We start from the raw sequence: 10,828 nt of genomic DNA on the forward strand, positions 1-10,828 counted from the left end.
TACCATATAAAGTCTACAAGAAATGCCCAAAGATACTAAGAAAACTGTGGCAGCTATTCCGAACACTATGGAAAAAAGGAACCATTCCTGAAAGCTGGCAGAAAGCAGAAGGATGCTTTGTAACAAAAGAAAAGGATTCAAAAGACATCTCACAGTTTAGGACTACTGCTGCGATTTACTGTTGATAACAAGACCACAGCATGATATAAGTTAGAGAAAGGGATAGTTACGGGTTGTACCATCTCACCAATACTATTTATTATGAGTATAAATATCATCATGAAGGCAGCAGAAAGAGAAACAAGAGGTCCAAAGACAGATTCAGGGATTTTTCTACCAGCAACAAGAAGGTTCATGGATGACCTTACAGTAACAACATCATCCCATATTCAAGCAAGATGGATACTGTCAGTACTGGAAGAAGTATTCACTTGGGCATGGATGAAATTTAAGCCAATGAAATCAAGATCAATGATACTGAGAAAGGGTCAGATAACAACAAAGTTCCAGCTTAAGATCCAAGGGGACGAAATACCAACAATAGTAGACAACCCTATAAAGTGCCTTGGAAAATGGTTTGATGATACCCTTAAAGACAATACCAGTGTGAAGACAGTACAAACTCAGGTTGTAGAATGGCTTAAGAAGGTAGATAAGAGTGGATTGCCTGGGAAGTTTAAGGCTTAGATATACCAACATGGGCTGTTACCAAGACTGACATGGCTTCTCATGATCTATGAAATGACAGCAACAACAGTCGAATCTATAGAAAGAAAGATAAACAGTCACCTAAGAAGATGGCTAGGAGTACCACCAAGTTTTACAGCCTTAGGCCTTCACAGTAGATCATCACAACTACAGCTACCTTTAACATCATCTTTGGAGGAATACAAGGTATCAAAGAGCAGACTTGTTATGACTCTCAGAGACTCGAAGGATAGCAAGATCAGTAAGGCTGGAATACAAACACGTACTGGGCGAAAATGGTCAGCGAGAACTGCAGTAGATCAAGCAGAAAGTATTCTTCACCACAAAGACATAGTTGGCAACACCTGTACTGGTAGACAAGGCTTAGGAATGGCACATTTCCAATAGTGGTCAAAGGCAACACCAAAAGAGAAGAGTAGCATGGTACAGTCAGAAATAAGAACAGTAGAAGAACAAAGAAGGGCAAAAGCAGTAGAGCTTAGCCGTCAAGGAGCATGGATGAAGTGGAACTTGCGAGAAAGAAAGATCACATGGGCAGAGTTATGAAGGATGGAACCATTCAGAATTTAATTCATGCTTAGGTCAGTGTACGATACACTTTCTTCCCCTTCAAACTTACACCAGTGGGGACTGATAGAAGAACCAAGCTGCAAGTTATGTGGTTAAAAAGGTACTATTGAACATATACTTTCAGGCTGCAAGGTTGCTCTGACACAGGGAAGGTATCAATGGCGGCACGACAAGGTCCTAAATCATCTAGCAGAGATCCTTAATATTGAGAGAAGAAAGAAGAGACCATCAAAAGCAGAGACAAAGCAGATCAGATTCGTTAGGGAGGGAGATATGGGACATGCAACAAAGTCACAACAGCACTTCATCTTGGACAAGGGCAGTGAATGGAACATGAGAGCTGACATTGGAAAGAAGCTTGTGTTTCAAGAATGCGTACAGACAACCCTACGCCTAGACATTGTAGTTTGGTCACAGCCGTCAAAGATGATAGTTGCAATAGGACTGACAGTTCCTTGGGAAGAGAGATGTGAAGAGGCATACCAGCAAAAAAAGGAAAAGTACACAGAGCTGATGACAACATGTAGAGAGAGAGGTTGGAAAGCGTGGCTGTTCCCAGTAGAAGTAGGCTGCAGAGGTTTTCCTGCACAGTCAGTATGGAGGATGCTACAGGCAATGGGAATAGTTAGAAAGGCAAGAAAGACAGCAGTAAGACAGCTAGGGGAAGCAGCAGAGCGTTCAACTTGCTGGTTATGGCATCGCCGAGATGATCTGAGCTGGAAGACGAGTGCTGATGAGTAGAGGTTTGGCCACCTCTACTGACCCGCCAACTGGAGGATGTAATGGTACAGGGTCGAAACATCTGGTGAAGGTTTGAACCATCTGAAGACATCAAGTAGTCACTGAACCATGAAAAAGAGGTCAAGGACATTGGACATGTGACTGACGGAAAGTTCGTAACATGAGGCATCTATATACAAAGTATGAGGCATCAAGGTCTTCCACCTTCTAAAATATAAAGCTTTAAAGAAGTTAGCTTACACCGCCGCCGGATCACTATCCCTACGTCGAGCTTTCTGCAACAAAAGTTGTAGCCTCAACAAAAACTAAACATTGACCAAAGAACCATGAAAATGAGGTCAAGGTCATATGAACCAGACCAGCCAGACATGTACAGCTTACAATTTCTCTATACAACAAATATAGTTGACCTATTGCTTATAGTTTTAAGAAAAACAGACCAAAACCCAAAAACTTAACACTGAGTAATGATCAGAGAAAATGAGGTCAAGGTCAAATAACACCTGCGCAACTGACATGTAGATCATAAAATATTTCCATACATCAAATATAGTTAACCTATTGCATATATATAGTATAAGAAAAAAGACCAAAACCCCAAAAAATTTACTTTGACTACTGAACCATGAACATGAGGTCAAGGTCAGATGACACCTGCCAGCTAAACATGTTCACCTTACAATCATTCCATACATCAAATATAGTAGACCTATTGCATACAGTATAAAGAAAACAGACCAAAACACAAAAACTTAACTATAACCACTGAACCATGAAAATGAGGTCAGATGACACCTGCTAGTTAGACATGTAAAAAAAATGTACACCTTACAGCCCTTCCATACACTGAATATACTTGACCTTTTGCTTATAGTATCTGAGATATGGACTAGACCACCAAACATAACCTTGTTCACTGATCCAAGAAATGAGGTCACGGTCAAGTGAAAACTGTCTGACGGGCATGAGGACCTTGCAAGGTACACACATACCAAATATAGTTATCCTATTACTTATAATAAGAGAGAATTGAACATTACCAAAAAATCCTAACTTTTTTTTCAAGTAGTCACAGAACCAAGAAAATGAGGTCAAGGACATTGGACATGTGACTGACGGAAACTTCGTAACATGAGGCATCTTTTAAAAAGTATGAAACATCCAGGTCTTCCACCTTCTAAAATATAAAGCTTTAAAAGAAGTTAGCTAATGCCGCCACTATCCCTATGTTGAGCTTTCTGCAACAAAAGTTGCAGGCTCGACAAAAATGCTTGTTTTTGGCCCTGTTTTGGCCCCTAATTCCTGCATAAATTGAGCAATTACCCTCAAACTCTATCCCAGCCTTCCTTTTTGTGATATGGAACCTTGTGCTACAATGTCAGAGTGGTCTATACACTAACACACAAGTTATTGTCCAGAAACTACAAAAATGCTTGTTGTTGGTCTATTTTGGGCCCCTTATTCCAAACGGTTCGGACCATCATCCCCAAAATCAATCCCAACCTTCCTTTTATGGTATTGAACCTTCTTGTTTAATTTCATATAGAGATCCATTCACTTCAACTAAAGTTATTGTCCAGACACCAAACGTGTCTTCCGACTACAATGCAGATGACATCGACGACATCATACCATTATACGATCCCAAATTTTTTTTTGCGGTCGTATAAAAATAACACCACAAAAATTTTGATTAGTACTGTGCTTTGTAGTACTAGCATTGTGTATAAATAAGTTTCATAACATTTGGTTGAGGCAAACTAAAGAATGGAAACCAATTTTGGGATGTATGTACAAACAAACAAGATTTCTAGCTATTGTGCAATACAGTGCTTTGCTTTTCAATAAAAAGAGAGAGAAAAAATATTTCTATTGATATAATAATGTTGTTTTTAACATTGACTATGCGAAAATAGTAGCCAGGGTGAGAGACAATAGTGCACGACCAGAATGCATTATTGTCTCTCACCCTGGCTACTATTTTCGCATAGTCAATGTTAAACACATTAATATCATTATTATACTATCTGTGTACATTTTTGTACTTTCTGAAATAGTGCTAATTGTGTATTTCTGTTTAAAAGAAGCCCTTTATGTAACTCTGCATATATATATATATATATATATATATATATATATATATATATATATATATATATATATATATATATATATATATATATATATATATATATATATATATATATGATGTCTTAAAGAAAGTTGATTTTGTCTACTTGACTGTTAGAAAGAGTTATAAATAAATAGATTCAAAAGTATTTTGAGGTGAAATGATTGATTTTAACTCTATCTGAATATAAATCATTATTGACTAGCTAAACAAGTAGAATTTTGCTTAAGCTGGTACTAGAGGTTGTCTTAAACTTATCAGGTATCTATATTTTGCTCATTGTTGAAGGCATGAACTCATATTGCCAAAAAGGCATTGTGTCATAGCTTTGATTGGTCTGTATTGTTTTGGATTTTAATACTACAAATGAACAAATGTGTTGAAGCTAAAAAGTAATGGCTGATAAAAATTTACCAGTTAATTATATGTGTATTGGTATGAAATTTCACTTTGTTTAAAAGCAAATCTGACAACATAACTTTCAGGTGTATAATGTAATTAATTTGTTAAAACAGCTATGAACCTCCTGTTTTTGTTGTTCAGCCAGCATAACATTCACTTCATCCATCTGCTTTAGATGTTGTTCTTGAATCTGTTTCATTTTTTCTTTACTCTCTTCAACGTATGTGCGTAATTCAGGACAGTTGGCATGTTCAGCCTGGAAATAAATTCAATGTTCATGTTTATAAATGTATCTGAATATTATTTGAAATAAAGAAACCTTTGTGAGCACACTCACTTACCCCAGGCCTTCATTATGATTGTCACTTGACCAAAAAAAACCAGGACTGAAGAACTGTAGTATATTGAGGTTAATAAGTTCAAAGGGGCATACCTCCTAGAAAAAAAATTGAATCATTATTTTATTTCGATATGCACCTCTACATATTATATCCTTATTATCTGCAAAGTTTCATGAAATTCTGTTGTGTGGTTTCAGAGGAGTTGCGATGACAAGAACAGAACAGGACTGACAGACGGACAGAAAGACGTGTCAAAAATATTATACCTGAAGCACATATTGTGTGTGGCATAATTAAAAAAAACAGCACCAATCAGCCCTTATCAGCATGTGTTTTTTATTATTAGTTTCTATGTTCAAAATGTGGTCATGTGCAATGCTTTGCGCATGCTCTCTTCATGAAAATAAATTTGGTAGGGTTCTGTGGAACCAAGTGTCACCCCTACTTTTGTTGTAAATTGCAGGCTTAACAAAAATGAAAAAAAAAAAGTAATAATTAAAGAACCTTAGTGAGCGCGCTCACATACCCCACCGTCCCCACATTGTCATTGGAGAAATGAAATAAGTGTAAGAAAAGAAAATTGTATAAGAAAAAAAAATTGAATCATAATTTTCTGTCAATATGCACATCTACATAGTATGTCCTTATTATCTACAAAGTTTCATGAAATTCTGTTGTGTGGTTTCAGAGGAGTTGCGATGACAAACTCTTGCAGAAGTACATTGAAGCAAATAAGTTCAAAGGAGCATAACTCCAAGAAAGAAAAAAAAAATCGTAATTTCCTATCAATATGCACATCTACATAGCATGTCCTTATTATCTACAAAGTTTCATGAAATTCTATTGTATGGTTTCAGAGAAATTGCAATGACGAACTGTTGCAGTAGTACATTAAATCAAATAAGTTCAAAGGGGTGTAACTCCTGGAAAAAAAATTGAATCATAATATCCTGTCGATATGCACATCTACGTAGTATGTCCTTATTATCTACAAAGTTTCATAAAATTCTGTTGTGTGGTTTCAAAGGAGTTGCGATGACAAACTGTTGCAGTAGTACATTAAAGTAAATAAGTTCAAAGGGGCGTAACTCCTAGAAAAAAAATTGAATCGCAATTTCCCGTCGATATGCACAACTACATAGTATGTCCTTATTATCTGAAAAGGTTTCGTGAAATTCTGTTGTGTGGTTTGAGAGGAGTTGCGATGACAAACTGTTGCAGTAGTACATTAAAGTAAATAAGTTCAAAGGGGCGTAACTCCTAGAAAAAAAATTGAATCGCAATTTCCCGTCGATATGCACAACTACATAGTATGTCCCTATTATCTGAAAAGGTTTCGTGAAATTCTGTTGTGTGGTTTGAGAGGAGTTGCGATGACAAACTGTTGCAGTAGTACATTAAAGTAAATAAGTTCAAAGGGGCGTAACTCCTAGAAAAAAATTGAATCGCAATTTCCCGTCGATATGCACAACTACATAGTATGTCCTTGTTATCTGAAAAGGTTTCGTGAAATTCTGTTGTGTGGTTTGAGAGGAGTTGTGATGACAAACTGTTGCAGTAGTACATTAAAGTAAATAAGTTCAAAGGGGCATAACTCCTAGAAAAAAAATTGAATCCCAATTTCCCGTCGATATGCACAACTACATAGTATGTCCTTATTATCTGAAAAGGTTTCGTGAAATTTTGTTGTGTGGTTTGAGAGGAGTTGCAATGACAAGAAACAGGACTGACGGACGGACGGACGGGTCAAAAACATTATACCCTCCGCAACCTGTTGCGTGGGGTATAAGAATATACACTCTTTTGAATGTAAGAAGCTTCTGTCCAAGTTTGGTAAAAATCTAGGATAGTTTATTAATCTAATAAATGTTTTAAAACTTTTAACTGCAGACTGTACGTATAAAATGTCTACTGGAAGAAAAACCTGAAGTCCATTTAAAGGAAAAATACAGAAAAACAAGAACAAAATTTCTTTCTATATACATGTACTAGCTTTTGATCAAAAACAAGCTACTGTCGAAGTTTGGTAAAAATCCAGGATAGCTAATATTAATATAATAAATGTTTTAAAAACTTTATCTGCAGACTGTATGTTTTGTTAACTGGAAGAAAAATTAAGTCCATTTATAAGTAAATATGGAAACAAAGAACAAAATTCTAACAAAATTTCTTTCTAGATACCAGGTTTTGATCATAAACAAGCTCTGAATTTGGATTGTGATTAAATAGTTGACACAGTATAGGTTTCTGACACAGAATGAATGTGGTCTTATGAACTTATTTTTTTGTTGTTGCTTTTGAGCAATTCACTATGCTGTTGAATATTAATCCTCCCAAAAAAAAATGTTTGAAGAAATTTTCTTTCTATTTTCTGAAATCTGAAATGAGAAAAATTGACCCCCACCAATTTTTTTTTCTCCTCCCTCTTTTCCTTATTCCAAAAATGATATCAATTCAAATTTCTAATGGAGTTTGCAACAATAACTACTCATTTAAATACATCATAAAATATTAAAATATAAAATGTCATACAGTCATGGTTAAAATTAATATTAATTAATAGTAACTTCTAAAAAAATAAATGGGGAATGAGTCCAAAGGGACACAGATGACATTAGCATATAACATTTTAAAGGGACATAACTCAAGAACTGTAAAAGTGAAGCTGCCAAAATTGAACTTGAACTGAGTTTAGAGGTAATAAGAAATATATACACATTTCATTAAATTTAGTTGAGACAAACTTAAGTTAAGAGAAAAGAAAAGAAAAGATTCTTTAATTTTTCATAACCCTAGAATGATAATCAGTCTGATGTCAGAAGATGTAACCAAAGAAAATAAACAAAATGACAATAATACATAAATAACAACATACTACTAGCTATTAACTGACATGCCAGATCCAGACTTCAATTAAACTGACTGAAAGATTATGATTTCATCATATGAACATCAGGCACAATCCTTCCCGTTAGGGGTTTAGTATCATACCATCATAACATATATGAGAAGAACATAACCTGTGTCATGCCAACAAATGGTTTTTGAATAAATGTGTTTAGTTCCGATGCAAAGACCCTATAAGTGAATCAATATTAAAGCCAAAATATGCAATCTTTAATGACCTGACAACAGTATCACAACTGTATCCCTTCTTAATAAGTCTATTCAAAGGTTTTGTTAGTTTTTGAGGTGAATACTGACACCTTTGTGCTTTATAAAGAATATTTCCATAAAAAATTGGATGTGAAATACCTGAACGTATAAGAAGTTAATCTTTTAAAATTGGTTTAATTTGAGGCCTTTATAACATGCTTCTTTAAAATGAAAAATTTCTTGCAGGTTGATCTTTTTACCGATTTCACGAAACACAGTGAATAATGAACCTTTTTCAAGGCTGCATGTGAAATAAAAATGGCAAAACACGTTGCACGAAAATAACCATAACTGTGAGTACTCTCAGATCTGTTCCTAGTGCCTTTTTGTTGTCGGGATGTACATGTACATGTACAAGTACACGGCCATTTCCACTTGTTACCCTTGTATTTTTGTCCATCTGATGAGTTAAGCCTTTTTCAACTGATTTTTATAGTTCGTTCTTATGTTGTACTGTTATACCACTGTCCCAGGTTAGGGGAGGGTTGGGATCCTGCTAACATGTTTAACCCCACCACATTATTTAAGTTTGTGCCTGTCCCAAGTCAGGAGCCTGTAATTCAGTGGTTGTCATTTGTTTAGGTGTTACATATTTGTTTTTCATTCATTTTTTTATAAAAATAAGGTCATTAGTAATCTTGTTTGAAATGTTTTACATGGTCTTTATAACTTACTATGCGGTATGGGCTTTGCTCATTGTTGAAGGCTGTATGGTGACCTATACATGTTTTGTAGTTGTTAATTTCTGTGTAATTTTGGTTCTCTTGTGGACAGTTGTCTCATTGGCAATCAAACCACATCTTCTTTTTTTTATTCTTATCTTTACCACCCTCTCTTATACGTGTTTTTCAAATTCAATAAAATTTAAGTCTTTAAATTTGCATTTACAAATGTACATTTAATAATAGTATATATATATTAATTTGTTTTCTTCATGTTTACAGGTAGTCCTATAATATAGGCCTTCACATTATATATTTTCACTATTTAACATTTTCATTATTTTTTTTAATGCGGGTGGCACTTTGATAATAATAAAAAAGAAAAAATAGCAAAATAAGTAAATAATACAGAAATAGAAAATAATGCCCCAGAGTTCATATATACTAGTTTACAGGGAGTGAGGGACTGTAAAGTTTCATTTTCAATCAGTGTGCAATTAATTAGCAATGTGTTTTATGTATTATTAACTAATAAATACAATTTGAAAATATTATTTTTCATACTCTTCACTCGTTCTACACGAAATCCCTATATTATCGATAATTTCTGTACATATTTCACGTTTCATTCTCAATTCGATTGCATTATATATATAATAAAACAAGATGGGGTACTCATAGCCTACGAATGGCAATTTGACTATTCTTACCCCCATGCAGGTACGCTCTGACACTGCCATCATTACAGTGGCGGATCCAGAACTTTTCCTAAGGGGGGGGGGCCCCGCTGACTGACCTAAGAGGGGGCCCGCTCCAGTCATGCTTCAATGATTCCCTATATAATCAACAAAATTTTTCCCACGAAAACATTAAACAGGTCATGGAGATCCCTGCTGACTTTGTATAATTTTTTTAACAATAGGAGGAATAATTATGAAAAAGTAAGATGATTTGGACTAGAAATCAAAGATGCTGTGATTTTATTAACCTCTAGCTCTTCAATTCTTTGTTTCAAAAGTTTGTTCTGCTCAGCTAGTTCTTTGATGAAGTTAAATGATTCTGTTTGACCTTTAGCATTTTGATCATGCCCATTTTCTCTAGGTATTCGCCCAGAATTATAACAATTCTGCATAATGGTGCAGTATCTCTACACTACAAAAATATGGGTTTCTAATGCATATTTAATTTCATTCATTGCCTAGCACTAGCAGTAAACAAATCCGCCGGAAGTTGGGGTTACACTAAAGACCTGAAAGTGGACCTGAAAAGACCTGAAAAGACCTGAAAATATACAATCAAAAATATTCAAATTGCAGAAACTTTTTTTATTATTGAATGGAATTTCTTCAAGTTTGAATTTTATTAATTGTTAATATCCATATTTCATTATAATTTAAATGTTTTAGATTAAAAACAAATTTTTGATGCAAAAGTTGGACCTGAACGGAGAAATGAAAAGACCTGAAGGGACCTGAAAATCTATGGTCGGACTAATTCTAACTTCATTAACTTTTTTAATATTCAATGGTTATCTTTCAACTTTAGATTTAATGAAACTAAAAGTTTAGCATAATGATAAGATTTAAAAAAATGAAAATTATCGTTGGGGTGTGAAAACTCGGACCTGAACGGAAAATCAAATAACATAAAGGAGTAGGTCCGGTAAGGACCGATTTTGGCCTCAAATTTCAGGTTCATCTGACGAAAGATTTTGACCACTTTTTAAACACATTAATGTCTATTTCATTTGAATCAATTAGTTTATGTGAAAGATTTTAACTGATTTAGTCATTAAAAACGATCCGATTCAAGCTCAAATATGAAAAATCTACCAAATATGCCGAAAAATGTCACTTTTCAGATGGTTTTTGTCAAAAATGAAAGTGGCCGCATCCGTGTTCATCCTCAACCTTTATATATGTTATGTATTATCATAAAATACAACTTACATTTCAATATTAAGGATGAACACTAATGCGGCCACTTTCGTTTTACACGAAAACCGTATAAAATTTAACTAAAATGCTATAATTGTGAAGATTTCAGTAATTTAACAGGACTTCCCAGCTAACACATAATATTTTCATGATATTATTGACTGGTTATATATATGTTTT

At 34.5% G+C, this 10,828-nt stretch overlaps 1 protein-coding gene across 2 annotated transcripts in view; it reads right to left on the bottom strand.

Moving 5' to 3' along the window:
- Positions 1-9,940, bottom strand: part of LOC143079711 (uncharacterized) — a 66,002-nt gene extending 56,062 nt beyond the window's left edge. For both annotated transcript variants that reach the window (XM_076255235.1, XM_076255234.1), the window contains exons 1-2: positions 9,700-9,940; positions 4,674-4,808 (exon numbers count right to left, since the gene is read on the bottom strand). In XM_076255235.1, coding sequence (XP_076111350.1) covers positions 4,674-4,808; positions 9,700-9,843 — 279 coding nt within the window. In that variant the 5' untranslated portion in view covers positions 9,844-9,940. The remainder of the gene's footprint in view (positions 1-4,673; positions 4,809-9,699) is intronic.
- Positions 9,941-10,828: the final 888 nt, after the last annotated feature.

The sequence above is a fragment of the Mytilus galloprovincialis genome, chromosome 6 (genome assembly GCF_965363235.1).
Source record: "Mytilus galloprovincialis chromosome 6, xbMytGall1.hap1.1, whole genome shotgun sequence".
NCBI lineage: Eukaryota > Metazoa > Mollusca > Bivalvia > Mytilida > Mytilidae > Mytilus > Mytilus galloprovincialis.